The sequence below is a fragment of the Pleurodeles waltl genome, chromosome 12, assembly GCF_031143425.1.
Source record: "Pleurodeles waltl isolate 20211129_DDA chromosome 12, aPleWal1.hap1.20221129, whole genome shotgun sequence".
Classification (NCBI taxonomy): domain Eukaryota; kingdom Metazoa; phylum Chordata; class Amphibia; order Caudata; family Salamandridae; genus Pleurodeles; species Pleurodeles waltl.
The window spans coordinates 77,653,616-77,669,869 of record NC_090451.1 but is presented as its reverse complement, the minus strand read 5'-3'; the positions used below and the strand labels follow the sequence as shown (position 1 = coordinate 77,669,869).

General features: G+C 43.8%; 1 protein-coding gene across 6 annotated transcripts in view; it reads right to left on the bottom strand.

Moving 5' to 3' along the window:
- LOC138268383 (phospholipid-transporting ATPase IC-like) overlaps positions 1-16,254 on the bottom strand; it is a 324,435-nt gene that overhangs the window by 120,913 nt on the left and 187,268 nt on the right. For 4 of the 6 annotated variants that reach the window (XM_069217965.1, XM_069217961.1, XM_069217964.1 and 1 more), the window contains 5 exons: positions 15,080-15,288; positions 14,355-14,386; positions 12,504-12,660; positions 2,965-3,153; positions 1,732-1,844 (listed from right to left, as the gene is read on the bottom strand). In XM_069217965.1, the coding sequence (XP_069074066.1) occupies positions 1,732-1,844; positions 2,965-3,153; positions 12,504-12,660; positions 14,355-14,386; positions 15,080-15,288 (700 nt within the window). The remainder of the gene's footprint in view (positions 1-1,731; positions 1,845-2,964; positions 3,154-12,503; positions 12,661-14,354; positions 14,387-15,079; positions 15,289-16,254) is intronic. The other 2 variants (XM_069217963.1, XM_069217962.1) reach the window with 1 other exon arrangement.

Genomic DNA, 16,254 nt, shown 5'->3' with positions numbered 1-16,254 from the left:
AGTACATGTAATGTTTAGCTTTGTGTAATAAAACTGGATGATTAAAATTGTAAGTTGGTAAAATTAAAAACGTATAGGGAGATAATTTGCGGAGAGGGCCTAAAATTTCGACTGCCTAGGGACCTCCACATGGTTTAATCCGGCAATGAGCAGACGATGATAATCAATACATTCTAAATGAACGCAGCCCATGTGAACCACTACTACAGACATGCCTTCTGTACTTACTGTAAAGGTTTATTAACTATACTATTAGATATAAAGCAAGGCCACAGGGCGCTCATTTTATAGATCTCCGAGTATGAGGATGGAAGACTGATGCAGAATTGTATCACCAGAGCTCGCACATCAAACAAGATGTGGAATGTGAACAACAACCAGATGTGATGTTTAACCAGTCACTGCACCTGCTGCATAAATAACCCAACAATTCATTAACACTGGGTTTGTTGGACTACCAAAAGAACTGGATGAAAGGAAGTCAACGATGAAAGGCCAATAGGAAGAGGAAACCAACTGTCCACTCCAGCTGACACACTTAATAGCAATCACAATTAAAGCACTAAGATGGAGAATGATGTGGGACCTCAACAGCTCGGTTCTATGCAGATGTACTCCGGTATACATGAATGACTTTATTAGAATATATATCTAGAATCCTCACGGCTGTGGAGGAGAATGATATTAAGTAGTTATTTATTTCAAAATGGTGGGAAACTAAATGGGCAAAGTGGAGCACTTCACAGAGACCTTATACTGAAGGGATAAGACAATGAAGATCCACCGCCAACAATGTTAATGATTAGGTGACTTCAGAAAACAACAAAACGTATGCGATAAACTCACTGCAATTGTTAGGGGCATCACAGTGAGTCAAGACATTTAGGGGGTCATTCTGACTCCCGCCGGGCGCGGTCACCGCGCGCCCGGCGGGAGCCGCCAAAATACCGTACCGCGGTCGGAAGACCGCGGTGGGTATTTTGAGGTTTCCCCTGGGCTGGCGGGCGGCCTCCAAAAGGCCGCCCGCCAGCCCAGGGGAAAACGTCCTTCCCACGATGAAGCCGGCTCGTAATCGAGCCGGCGGAGTAGGAAGGTGCGACGGGTGCTACTGCACCCGTCGCATATTTCACTGTCTGCTAAGCAGACAGTGAAATACAAGCGGGGCCCTCTTACAGGGGCCCCTGCAGTGCCCATGCCATTGGCATGGGCACTGCAGGGGCCCCCAGGGGCCCCGCGACACCCCCTACCGCCATCCTGTTCCTGGCGGGCGAACCGCCAGGAACAGGATGGCGGTAGGGGGTGTCAGAATCCCCTCGGCGGCGCAGCAAGCTGCGCCGCCTTGGAGGATTCCAACGGGCAGTGGTAAACCGGCGGGAGACCGCCGGTTTACCCTTTCTGACCGCGGCTGAACCGCCGCGGTCAGAATGCCCTCGGGAGCACCGCCAGCCTGTTGGCGGTGCTCCCGTGGTCGGTGGCCCTGGCGGCCACCGGCCGCCAGGGTCAGAATGACCCCCTTAGTGTAATGATTCTGGTGCTCCACCACGGAGCACCAGTGTGTGTATGATCACTGATTCTGTAAGGAGTGCCACTGCTCCCAAAGGATGACAGAATAAGTACTGGCTAATTTGAATGTGGTCTTTAATGAATCCCTTGGTCATGTCAGCTTGATATTCTCATGATTATCACAGAGGTAAAGAAGAAGAAGAATCCAGGTGGAAGGACACTACTCACATTCAGTGCTTTTTCCACAGCATCTTTGCTCTTTGAGTCTGGATGGAGACGATCAAAGATAACATCATCTGCGCCCTTTGTGTAAAGCACAATCTTCCCATCCGGGTCCCGCACTGTTGGAAAAAGAGCAGAGCTTCAAATAACAAGAGGTCTTCTCACACCTCTGCTAAATGTTGCATAACACTGAGGCTGTTACAGGTGCTAATCTTTCTTTTGTAGGTTCACTTGCTACATGCGTTGAAAGTAAGGTACATCTGGCTGGATCCCATGAAAACCTGTTCTAACTCACGCCTTCCTGCACTTCTTTCCATATTCTGATATCTCTAACACATTGAAGGAGAATGTCACACAGCAGAATCCTAAAATATACCTCAAAGAGATCTCCCACATTGACAGTTCACTCCGTGTACGCTGCAAGAGCTGCCTCTACCACACATCTAGTGCCCAAAAACATGGGCTCAACCATCCCGCACGCCCCTCGACTGATGCTGATGCTATCCCACCCTATGTAGCTAGTCTTTCAATACGGTACCAGAGTCTGTTCAGGGCAGACTCTTTCATCCTCTTCACCCTTTGTGAAACTACACTGTCTCCAACAAAGAGCCTTGTTGCGCATATAGGCCTTTTCATTTTTTAATCAAAATATTTTGCCAAACTTCAATTTCTTCTTTATATATGTATCTGCCTCATTAGCAGCCAATGGACCAGTTGCATCCAGGCTACCAGCTTTAATGGCCAACAAGCATTAGGACAGTTCACCAAACTCCTAACAAGCTTAGGGTGTTAGGACATCTGTGATAGCCTCAATGTATTGGACTGCACTCACACCAAAACACATGAGTGCTCCACGAGTAATTAACAGTACTTGTACGTACAGCGGAGCCAGCAAGCAGTCATTTGAGCAGGGAATTCATAGAGTTGCTAGTAGATCACTAGTGTGTTTTATTTATTGTAAAAATTCTTTACCTAAGCAGGGACATTCCAAATATATTTGATTTGCGATGTAAGCTCTGGTAAAGTGGCAGTGGGTGAAATGCTGTAAGAAAGTGTTTTGCACAGGTTGAGATATGTGTCTAAATGGAAACACTAATTTCTAATAGAAAGTGTTTGGTTACACAATCTTGGGAACACGACCCTCACAATAATTATCTACTTGAAGACACATTCTGAAAGTGTGGGATACAATTCCATAAGTTGTCCTTGTTGAGTCTCTTTTCAGACATTTGAGCTCACCTAGAACAGACATCCTTTTGCGAACGCTATTAAAATCCATGAGGGCCAGCACGTTGTAGGTCCTCTCGACGCCAAGCTCGCTGACCGTGATTGTATTGTGCGTGCGATCACAGAAGACATAGCCAAAATTCCTAGCAGCAGTGACCAGGGCTTCTTCGTCTGGTGAGGTTGCCTGGTAAACAAGGTCGCCTGGAAAAGGAGGCTGAGGTGAGCAATGAACATGTTCTTCAACCCAGATATTTTCCATGTCACACAATACATGTTGACATGTCCATAGTTGTCAGGTTGACATTAGTTGTGGAAAATATGCTCCTGAGGTGTCCCAGTGAAAAACTTCAAACAGTTCTACAGGGAACACATTGCTGCTTAACTCAAGTGCCCAGCTGGAAGGGTATATTCCTTCTTTCTCATTAAAGCCTCAACAAATTAATATCAGCAAACTACACACATTATAATTTTAAACAAAAAATTTAAATAATTCTTTATCATTCAACATAGCATTATCCAATTTTTAAACAACTCTAATGTCTAGATTACGAGTTACACAGCATTGCACTGGTGCAAACTTGACACCTGTAATTACAGGTAGTGTGCAGGAACAACTTCCATGTAGTTCCGTGCAGTTATGAGTCACATTTTCTGTACTGGAGAGTAATTATTTCAACCCCATTTTTACCAGAGATAAAACCGCATAGAAATCTCAAATCCATGCAGTTGAAAGGGCAGCATTCCTCAGTCTGGAGTTTAAACTCCCATTTTTCACTTTCGTTGAGGCGTTGTTAGATGAGATCAGAGGCGTCTGCGAGAGGTGGGGGTCAATGGAGGGGCTGCGGAAGGTAAGGAAGGGAAGGAGAAGACGTGTCTTGTCATGGAAGAGCAAGCTCCCCCTTGTCAGAGAAGGAGGTGAGGAGGGACTGAGGATGCTGTTGCACCTGAAGCCTAAAACGAGTTAATTCTGGTCCTGTGTTCCCACACCCAGACTCTTAATGATGGTCTAAAACTACAAAAAAATCCAAAAAGCTACATAGTATTTATTTCTCGAAAGAAAATCCAAAAAACTACATAGTATTTATTTTTAGAAAGAGAATCACTGCAAGGTCTCAAAAACTCTTTCTATGTAATCTCAGATCTATTGTTTCACTCATAATCATTCTACAGAATCAGGATTTCTCAGGTGGCAACATCTGGTACTAAGAAAATAAGTTATTGACCTGTAACTGTGGATCTCCAGTATTGGAATCTTTTATAGATTCACATGCTTGAATCATTTTCCGTCGCCAAGATGGGATTCCCCGATACCTTATAAAAGTAATGTCATTATAGAAATAAATCACAAAGGCTTTAGGCATTTCGGTTTAGTAGCATATCATAGTCATTATTAAAAAAAGGACTAAACTTAAGAGTCAACCAATCTGGTGACACCACCCTGTAGAAACCTCCTGAGAGAAACTCTAGTCCCTCAGATTTTCAAAGCACTAGTGCATTTATGTAGTATTGTATTGAGGGAAGTAAAGGGGAGCTTCCTAGGAGAGGTGGGTGGGTCGCATGTGAATTTATGAAAGATTCCAATACAGCAGAGCTACAGTTACAGGTAAGTAACTTATTTTCTTACTCCAGTATTGGAACTTTCATAGATTCAACTGCTTGAATCAGAGTAGAGAGCAGTAATGAGCACAATTTCTATAGCTACAAAATGTCCTTTAATGCAAACGATAATATATATATATATATATATATATATATATATATATATATATACACACACACATATAACTAGCAAGTAAGATGTCCGTAAGAAATAGGTGGATGGGGGTAGAAAGAAATGGCTCACCTTTATTGAAAAAGATGCCTTAGAACCACTTGTCCTAATGCCGCATCTCTGAGGACTTCTGAATCCAAGCAGTAATGTAGCGTGAAGGTGTGTGCACTCTTCCAGATTACTGCTCTGCAGATATCTGGTAATGATATACCTGCAAACAACACCATGGATGTGGACATGGCTCTTGTAGAATGAGTTTGTACATTTGAATGCAAAAGTTTGCCAGCTTTCTGATGACAGAAGAGAATGGCGTTAGAGATCCATCTTGAGATACTTTGTTCCATCAGAGGGAAACCCTTTCTAGGTGCACTGTATGCTACAAAGATTTGGTTGAAGTTACGAAAAGTGGACGGAGTGTCCAACGCTTCCTGAAGTGGACGCATATTTCATCATGCCCAAAACGATTTTTAAAGGTGAATGGAAAGTGACCTTTTTTGTACTAACTGTGCCAATTTGGTCAGTTTTTGTTGTCTCTCCTTCGTGAGGTATGCCCTGTTTGTGTCTAGCACAGCTCCTACGAATGTTAACCATTGCAATGGTTGGAGAGAAGATGTGATTGGAATGAGCATGAGGCCTAACTCGGTGAACAGGTGTGTGCAAGCCATGGTCAACGCCCTTGCAGACTGGTTGGAAGGAGCCTTGACCAACCACTCATCGAGGTAGGGGAAGATTTGATGCAGTTGCTGTCTGAGGAAGGCAGCTACTGGAGAGAGGCATTTTGTGAAAATTTGCCATGCAGACTTGAGACCGAAGGGTAACACTCGGAACTGATAGTGGCTGTCGGCTACTGTGAACCTTAAAAACCTCCTGTGTTTTGGATAGATGGGAACATGAAAATATGTGTCTTGACGGTCTAGGGATGGCAAATAGGCTCCTTGTGTTGAGACACTTAATATATCTTGCAATGTGACCATTTGGAAAGATTGCTTTTTGAGATATTTGTTGAGGTTTCTTAAATCCAAGATTGGTCTCCGCTGCTTTGACTTCTTTTGTTGTGCACAGCCAGGGCGGCACTGAACTTAACGCCAGCATTTTCATGGTGGTCACCCCACAATGGAAAGGCTGGCAGTAAGGGTGTGCTTGGGCCGCAACTGGGCCCCTGCACTACCCATATCCATGGCATGCGCAGTGTAGGGCCCCCCTTGCCCATCACCCCCAAAATGCGCACTGTATGCTTTACTGACAGTGCGCATTCTGGGGTTGCTGTGTGCTACGATTTTGGCCTCGACGCCCATGGCGGTGGTGTCCTCCCTATGAGCTTGCTGGTCCCATGGTGGGACTGCCAAGCTCATATTTAGGCCTTTAGTTTTTGTTTTACCATAGGTTTGGTCATCGTTATTGTCGTCAACAATGTAAGTTTAAGAAAAGATGGCTTTAGTTTCTTCATCAACAAGGGTATCATCGTAGATGTGGTAAGTACCATCGATGGGCTGCTCACTGTCGACGGAGGTCTTGTCGTCAGTGGTGTCATCGACAACAGAGTCATCATCTACGGCAGTGTCATCAGCGGCGGGTGTGTCTTTGTCGATGGGATTGTTGCAGTCGACAAAAGCGTCGATGAGGAAGCAATCTTAACTGTCGATGATATAGGTGTAAGGCTGGTCGACAATGATGTCGTCGATGATGAAGATGCCGCCATTGACACTGTAATAATATTGGCAGTAGAAACCATTGATGTTACACTAACGATATTTGTCGTTGATGGGGTCGTCGCCGATGATTTTCTCGTCGATGGAGATGTCGTCGATGAGCCATCCATCGACTGAACAGATGAAGGTTTTTTTAAAGTGTGCTTCACCTGAGGTGGAGGTGTTGTAGGCTAAGAGGTAAACTTTTTAGGCCTTTTGGAGGAGCTTGAAGTAGTCTTCTCCTTTCATCTTGAAAGGGGGGTCACTCTTATGAGGTGACTTAAATGGGCTGCGGTGTTTTTGGGAGGCCTGAGAAGACTTCTTGGATGTCTTCTTTGGTAGTTCATCAGAGGAATGAGCTGCTGAATCATCTTTCAGGGGCCAATTATCAGTTTTATAGACAAGAAGACCCATACGTCGAACTTCTGATGGGGAGGTTGACGCCTTACTGGTGACCTCCTTGCCAGACCTATTATGACTTTCCGGCTGGGCTGACAGGTGGAAACCAAGGTTTCTGCCCATCAGCCCAGCGGGAAAGTGGCAGCAGCATTGTCTCCAGCTCAAAATCGAGCCGGTGGCAATGCTGTCACACGCAAGGTGCACCAGCACCCACGCATTGCTCACTATTTGCACAGCAGACAGTGAGCATTGCGAGGGTGCTGGGCAGGGGGGGGGGGGCTGCACTGCCCATGCTAGGTGAATGGGCAGTGCAGGCCCCCGTGGTCCCCTGCATCTGTTCTCTGCCAGCCTTTTCATGATGGTGAAACAGCCATGAAAAGGCTGGTGGAGAACCAGGTTCTAATCAGCAGGGCGGCGCTAACTTCAGCATCCCCCTGGCTGGTTCTGACCTCTGCCAATGTCAGCCTGTTGGGATCACCGATCCCAGTGGATATGGCGGTAGGACCGCCGCAGAAGCGGTGGTCCTGACCGTCACAGCAAGTTTGGCAGTATAGTGACTGTCAGACTCGTAATGAGGCCCTAAGGGGCATATTTATACTTTTTGATGCAAAACTGCACTAACACGCAATTTTGCACCAAAAAGTTTAGCACCGTCTTGCACCATTCCTGAGCACCAGCCGGGCGCCATATTTATGGAATGGTGCAAGCTGGTGCAAAGGGTGGGCTAGCGTAAAAAAAAAAATGACGTTAGCCGGGTGGGACTGGTGGTATGGGAGAAGGGTTTTTTGCAGCAAAAAATGACGCTAGGCTGGTTGGAGGCAAAACAAATGCCTCTAACCAGCCTAGCGTCATTTTCTGACTCAAAACCATCCATACCACATGACTCCTGTCCTAGAAAAGACAGGAGTCATGCCCACTAACCCAATGGCCAGCACAGGGGACCAGCGTCCTCTGGGCATAGCCATTGCACCCTGTGCCATGCAGGGGGCCCCAGTTTGGGCCTTTGATGGCACTTTAGTTTTTTTTTTTAATGACTTACATATATTTACCCTACTTACCTGAGATGGTGTCTCCCATCCTCTGGTGTCCCTTTGGTGTGGGTGGGGGAGTTCCTGGGACTTGAGGAGGGCACCTGTGGACCCATTCTATGGTGTTTAACCATGGAAATGGGTCCAAAGGCCCCCTAACGCCTAGTCTGACCCAGGTGTTAAATAATAGTGCAAAGCAAGATTTGCACCATTATTTAGCCCCTCCTTCCACCCGTGCATCATTTTAGCATGGGGGGATAAATATGGGGCTATGGGGTTAGCACCATTTTTTAGATGGGAACGCCTACCTTGCATCTCATTGATGCAAGATAGGTTCATGCATCTAAAAAATGGTGCAAACTCCAATATTTTGATGTTAGATGGGTCTAACGTCAAAATATAAATATGGTGTTAGTTTTGTGTCGACTTTGCATCAAAAAAATGACGCAACTTTGGCGCAAATGGAGTGTAAATATTCCCCTAAGTCTCTTAAGAGGCGTCTTCTAAGAGGATATAGATGACGTGTCACTCTCATCATTAGAGACAGAATTTTCTCAGGTTTTAGTTTTTGGAGCCATAGAAGGAGTCATCCTTCATGGTCCTAAGTAGAAAATGTGTGACATACCCGCAGTCCCTGGATTTATGGGCAGCATATACAATACTGGTGAGGGTAATCTATTTGGAGCCTTTTTTTCTGCAGGTGGCACAGGGTCTGAAGAGTCCTTATTTTAGGTATGTATGGCATATTAAAACGTCAGTTTGAAACACCAAAAAACACAGAATACCTAATGTCCAGGGTAAATATGTGAAATGTTGATGAGAAAATCAGCAGAAAATCAGTAGTAATCCCTTTGAAGAGTTCTGACAGGAAAAACTGAGCAGAGCTAAGTGGAGACTCCATAGCACGACATGTGGTACAAAATCTGAGGGGCTGGAGCTTCTCTCAGGAAGGTTTTAATGGGTGGTGTCACCTGATTGGTTGCCCTAAAGTTTAGTCCTTTTTTAATAATGACTATGCGATGGTAATAAACCGAAAGCCCGAAGGCCTTTGTGCTTTTTTTCTATAATGACATTACTTTTCTAAGGTATCGGGAACTCCCATCTCGACGACGGAGAATGATTCAAGCATGTGAATCTATGAAAGTTTCAATACTGAAGTAATTTATTCCATCATTTAATTGTATATTTATGTATTTATTTATAGGTTTGCTTTAGAATGTATCAAGCCCTCAGAGCCATTAGAGATCTTTTCCTACTTTGAGAAGAGGAGGAAGATATACATTTCAAGATGAAAAAAATAATTTTAGGCAGCTAGGAACCTTCTTAGTATCTTTTAATCTGATGGTGTGAGGGCAAGGTGGAAGGAAGTCAATATGACTTCTGCTGTCCAACTACTGCATCTTAATAACTTGATAAAATAATTACCACTGTTTAATAATACACACAACTGCAGCAAATCTTAACCAGTTCTGAAGGGGGAAGGAACCCTGGTCCTGCTGGGCTAATTATTGCACAAACCAGCCATATGCAAATTGCACACCAACTGATTAACGGGGATTTAATTTACAGTGTGACCTATGTACTAATAGGTTGCTTCGCATATTACTCATTGGCTGGAGACACTGAATGAACAGTAATTCGTCAAATTGCATTTTGGGGCGTCCAATGATTGGAAATTCAAGAAGAAAGGCCTACAAGGAAAATATTTTGCTTCAGAACGATCGCTTGTCAATTATTGAGAGAAGAACTGGTTTAAAAACACGCAATTCCTCTTTGGAAAACAGTAGGGAGATCACAGCCACTCCCCCCTTGGCCATCAGACATGATTGCTAAAGGGGAAGCCAGGGGAAGGGAGAAATTCCTTGCTTGCCTTATGGCCCTTGTTGCCCTTGCTCCCCTGCGGCCGCCTACAGTGAAAAACAAGCATTTTCAATGCAACGGGTCTCGCACTGCGCTGCGTGTAAAATAAACAGATAAAGTAATCCGTACTCCAGGCTGAAAACATCGAGCCTCGTATGTTTTTGGTACTTTACCGGTGCTGTGTAGGTGGGCTAAACACCGGAAAAGGCATGACGTATGCATGCCTTTCACAAATGAAAGCAAGCGGACTTTAAAAAGCAAGCCCAGGAACCAATGAAAGACTGACGTGACATGGGTGTGGGTTGAAGCCCAAAGAGGGATTACAGAATGGACGGAGCACTTTGTGCTCGCCCATAACAAGGCAATGAAAGGGAGGAATTACACGGGCCATAGGAGGGAAAAGAAGGCTTTCCTATTAAGTATGGATTCCTCAATGTTTCAATCTAATGTATTAAAAGCTTGCATTACAGTAATGGCCGCAGCATGTCCTCGGTGTACACTGATTCCAGGGAAGGAACAGAACGCCAGATATGAAGACAATGAGAGCTACACAAGGGCAGCTGACAACCTCATCAAGCTCGGCTTCAGGCATGCACAGGAGAGGTGGCTCCTTTCCACTAATCCTCTGAAATTAAAGTGCACTCTCGGTGTTGATGGAGAGGGAAGGAATCAAGCCCAGGCAGGCTTAGCCTCGCCAATAGATAAAAGACATGCATTGCACAAATAAAACAGATGTTCCACACAAAGTCCTGTACAGTTCTAAAACGCAAGAAAGGGTCGGATTGGGTAACATTCTGGCTCTGGAGTGTGTTTTCGCCCTGAGTTTAGCACAGAACCGCTGGTATCATCTGCTTCCAACGTCCCAGTGTTTGCTCGTATGTGGCATCCGTAGAAGGCCAGCTATAAAAAGCCATTTCACCTAAACTGCTTATAGAAATGTTCTGTATTAAGCGCATTCACAATATATTAGAATAGAATACCTTCGACTTTGAAATTTGTTTTCACTTTTTCTATTCCTTTTGGCGCCTGTAACACTATACTTTCCTCGTTCCTTCTGCCTTCTTCATTAAAAAAAAAAACTTTCTCGAGGTTTGGGTACCCCCTTAAAATGCTCTTCAAACATACCTTCAAAGCCTATTTTTTCCCTCACATACTTCTCTCCCGAAATATTCATCCTGTGCACCGTTTCCTGTAACTGATTTTCTCTTCCCCACCCTCCTGCCCTATCAAGCAATTGTCTTTCCCTCTTGTTGCCCCTTGCCGTTACTGCTTTTTCCTTTTGCCGTTTTTTGCAATACTTGGGGCCTATTCACAAAGGCACATTTACACCCTTAACCATCCATGTATAAATTGACTCTTACACTTTGTAGTAAATGTACTACTATTGGCTACTGTTTACTGTTTACGATGGATTATTTCTTAGAAACTGTAGACTTACATGTTCTCACTCATGAAACCAGGGCGTGGAGCCAAATTCATGAGTCTTAATTTACTAGAAGTAACTTTTCACATGTAGGCAAAGGTTTCCGCCACTTGGGCTAAGATCTTGCTATTGCAAACTATTGACAAATTATGAAGACTGGATTAAACTTTTCAAAAGCTAGCAGACATATTTTATTAAAATATTACTCTAAATAACTATTATAAATTAATTTTAAACGTAGAACAGAATACAAATGCTACATCACTGTAAGCTTACTTTTTTAATCAAAAGATGTTATTAATTTAAATATACTAAATTAAATTACATTTTTAAAAATATTTATTCAAACAAATTCCCAACGAAAGTGAAATGTTTACATTTTATTTTGCGGCAAAAATTACTAAAAGATATGAATACAATTAATTCCCTTTATTTAATTATAAAAAAAGGTACATTTTTTTTTTAAATTAAAGAGGTGATTACATTTCTTTATAGTGAAATAATATTTGTTTTTTATTTATAATTTGTTTATCATTAAATTGAACAAATATAAATATATATTCAAAAAGTCAAAATAAATGCATTTATTTTAAGATTATTTCCCATGAGTTGCTAATTTTAGTCCCTGCCTCCATTATTTCCTATGGCAGGGCAATGTGTGCCACTTGGCTTACTCCAGCTCTGAAGTGGAGCACATTAACTACTGCTGTGGGACCTTTGCGGTTATAGTAGTTTTAGATGTGCAGTTTGTCAGTAGGAACCTTTGTGGGTGGATGCATGCCCCTCCATAAACCCCTTCCTTACATCTCCCTGAACTCTACTTCTTTAGTAGCAAGTATTGCCCATTTTTGCCACTTCAAACGTCGCTCCCACTTTTACAACAAAAACAGGCGTGTTATGCGGAACTCCCCGGAGTCAGAACGGAGATGCTAGCGGTACCACACAGGAGGGTCACAGGTAGAGACCTCTGCCTGCATGCAGGTGTGTGAGTAGCATGTTGTAGTATGTGATTAGTATGATTGTAGAACTAGTAAACGTTCCACAAATTTCAGTTTGTGAATAGGCCCCTGTGTTCTCTCTCCTGCTTTAAAAGTTATGGTTAAATTTTAAAAAGGACATATATAACCTTTACTGCTTCAACATCTCTTAGATCCACCATGCTTTTCTCTTTTTTTTGGCTCAAAATTTGGTTTTGTCATGAATGGTATTCCCTCACAACACTTTTGTTCAGTCTTTTATTTGTCATTTTTTGTATGCTCATGGTTGTTTTTTCCACACACTACAGTCTTTGCACCCCTATGAATTTGCGGCCTTTCTTCAGTCTCACCCAAACCTTTGACATCCAGCAGTTGCCACCACACTTAAAAGGCCGCGCCACTCACCTTCTTTCTCCTCCACCATCACAGTGTGACAGAGAGCCAGCAGCCGGAAGAACTCAGCAGCATCCTGCTCCTTCCCATTACGGACTGTGTCCACCAGTGTCTGGTCATGAAACTGGAACTTCCCGTCTGCATAGGGGTTCCAGCGGAAGCTCACCTCCTGGAGACACAAACACACAAAAGGCAGCCTGGCTGAAAGGTAGCAGCACCAGCCACTCAACACCTGCTGAAAAAACCTCTTAAACCTTGAGCACCACACTTTCTCACTCCAAGACGGGACACTATCCCTATCAACTTACCTGCATGTGGCATGCAACACCCGCTTTTACCGCCATTCACCTGAACGACAAAATGTCGCCATACACTTTAATTGCATCATCCTACTACACACCTGATTTCACAAGCATATTTGTGGTAAGAAATCCACAGGTATGGCACATAGGGATACGGCTGAAAAAGACATTGGTTATCAAAACTCCCCAGCTAGGTTTTCGGTTGTTTACATTTTCTTGTCAGATCTGGATTGGACATAAACTGAAGGGCATCTCTTTACCTTTCATTTTTATTTTATAAATACTGTTTCAATAGGGTTTCTAAAAAACAACCATTCTTGGATGGTTAATCTTGGTCTGACCAACTCAATATTAAGTGACAAAGAGGGTTGTCAACTTATTGTGAATCAGATAAATGGAAATGAGGAAACACTTTTATCTGGCATCAGTGTGCTTACTTTCCAAACTAGTGTGTAAAAGGTATTGAGTCGAGTAATTAGCATACCTGAAGCGTAGTGCAAATGTCAAGAGCATGCATGGGTAGAATCATAGCAAAGGGAAGAAAAAAAGATTAAAAGCAACTTCTGTGCTCCTCTAGTGCTCCTTAACAACTATGCTCAGAAGAGGAAATATAGCAACTCAGGGGAGCCAGGATCCCACAGTAGTGGAGTTGATCGCTATACCAGAAGTAAATTACAATGGCTCACGGGGAAGGGCGGGAAACCACAGATGTAGGGATAGCTAGTTCTTCCCAGAAGTGAAACTGGAGTAACTCCTAGGAAACGGCAGGACAGCATCGAAGTGACCCTTTGTGACTTTAATCAGAGTGGTAGCACAGTTATTCAGAGGGAAGGATGGCTCTTCTCAGCTCTATCCAAAAGCTAAGTTAGAATAACTCTTTGGAAAAGGGCAGCATACCACAGCAGTTGTCCGTTTTACTTTACCCAAAAGTAGGGATAGTGTCCTTGAAAGGAAGGGCATTTCGAGACTTTAATGATGGCAACTAGTAAAGATGCCTAAACCCGTGAAACTTCTTAGGGCTTGGTGGGAGTCAGATCTGAGCATGGTGGAGGGCAAATAATTGATGGAAGCCATGGCGGCTACCTTAGAGCTCGTGATATCATCCTGACTCAGACTGAACCAGTTTGAGAACTTTCACAGAATCTCAGCACTTTGAATAGTTTTCTGAATACAAAATCAACCTATGTACTGAAATTACCTCCAGTGAATGACCTTTTATCCAGTCAATGATCTTTTCATTTTTTTAAATGACCATCTTATTGCTACTTTTTGCAGAAAACTATTTGTATTTATGAACCATGGATGTGCCATTGGATAGAATTGCAAGCACTGTAATACATATTATAGCGAGTATTTAATGTATTTGACGTTCAGTATTAATGCTACCAAGTCCCAAAATAATTTACACGTTATCACTATAAACGTAACCAAACAAGTGACCAATTAATGTAGACGTTTATGAATTTATAAATGAATCATTAGCTCGAAGTTAAAGGTACTTTATGATGCCCGTTTAATATGCATTGTAATCAATGCATAATAGATATACGTTCTTGCTCACCTGCATCTTGCCTTCAGCATCTGAGCTCGAACCTGCATGCATGAATGAGAGTGAGAATGTGACAGTGAAAGTGATGGGCAGAATCACAAAACGCAAATTACATAGAAAAGAGCAAGCAGGAAAAAACAGTGCCTTGTTTGTAAGTGATCAACCGTATTGAATAGGAAAATAGCACGGACTGAAAGGTTCTGAATGTCTTTCTTATTTATAACATTGTTATAAAAACGGTTAATGGGCTACAAAAATACTAGATCTGCACTTGTATGAGCTATGCACTAATTCGTATATGCACACCCACTCACATTTTCATACAGATCCATCCATCCATCCAGCCCTCCATCCATGTTTGAAATGTAGATATAAAGAGGGCAAAGGTGTGATTTTATGAGAGACATAAAGAATTAAACGGCAAAGAAGGGTATAATGCCACTTGTTCAAACCAACTTCAAATCTTCAAGGAAAGAAAATCACACAATGCCAGAAGAGATGGAGAACGATTCTCGAGAATACTTTAAAGCAGGGATATCCAATACAGGCCTACGGTGGTCTGATCATCGAATCTACGCCTGGTTTCAGGATACCCAAAGAACATACATTTACTTCACTGAATTTAAATGATCATCGTTTACATGATCGGTGGTATTACTTAAAATGTGGCATGGCTCCAGCTTGCCCAGGACCTTGGTTGGACACCCCTGCTTTAGTTAGGCTAGAGTTGTAATTACCATAAACACGTCCATTGATGCAGCACTTCCTGAAGGTCATAATGTTCTGTGTCAAGGTCCCAGTTTTGTCGGAAAAGATGTATTCGATCTGCCCGAGATTATCATTGAGGCTGGTGGCCCTGGCTGTGGCCGGGGTATCTGTCGCTGCGTAATACATCTCCACATCCCAGTTAATAAATAAACTGTGTATCGCATATATGCCTTCTATCCTGTGGGAAAAGGGAGGAGTCAGAGGGCATAGTGTTAGTAACATTCCTAGAGTCTGTCGCTAGTGATTCCATAAAAATAAGAAATATGGCAATGACCTTTGCGTTCCGTGTGATGCTGACAAGCTAGACCAGTGTTGTAGCATTAACTCTACGCACTGGCATCACACGAAAAGATACCCTTCACCCAGCCCTTCATAAACATGAAGAAAGACCAGGACACCTCCACATGCCGAAAGCCAATAGCGTTCACACCCCAACACCCAACCAGTCCTTGACATAAGAGTAAGGTCAGCGCAACTCCCCATGCTAACCTGCAGACCGAGAGCATCCCTCCACAGTATCTAACCCTTTGTTAGCCTTAAGGTGGGAACGGTGCATCGCGCATGCCTAGCACTACCAACAGGCATCATCACAAACTCAACCACACAACCAATACCGTACCTCTTTAAGCATCCAGCATTCAATGCCACCACGTCAGGGCGAGGGCATCTTCTCATACTATCCTTCACTACCTACAAGAACAAGCACTGGCAAAGCCGATGGGCTGGTTTTAATGCATATGTAATGGCCGGACAGACTATGGGGGTGATTCAGACCTTGGCGGACGGCGGAGGCCGTCCGCCAAGGTTCCGCCGCCGAATGACCGCACCGCGGTCAAAAGACCGCGGCGGCCATTCAGACATTTCCGCTGGGCCGGCGGGCGCTCTCCAAAAGAGCGCCCGCCGGCCCAGCAGAAATGCCCCTGCAACGAGGACGCCGGCTCAGAATTGAGCCGGCGTAGTTGCAGAGGTGCAACGGGTGCAGTTGCACCCGTCGCGTATTTCAGTGTCTGCAAAGCAGACACTGAAATACTTTGCGGGGCCCTCTTATGGGGGCCCCGCGGCACCCCCTACCGCCATCCTGTTCATGGCGGGTTTCCCGCCATGAACAGGATGGCGGTAGGGGGTGTCTGAATCCCCATGGCGG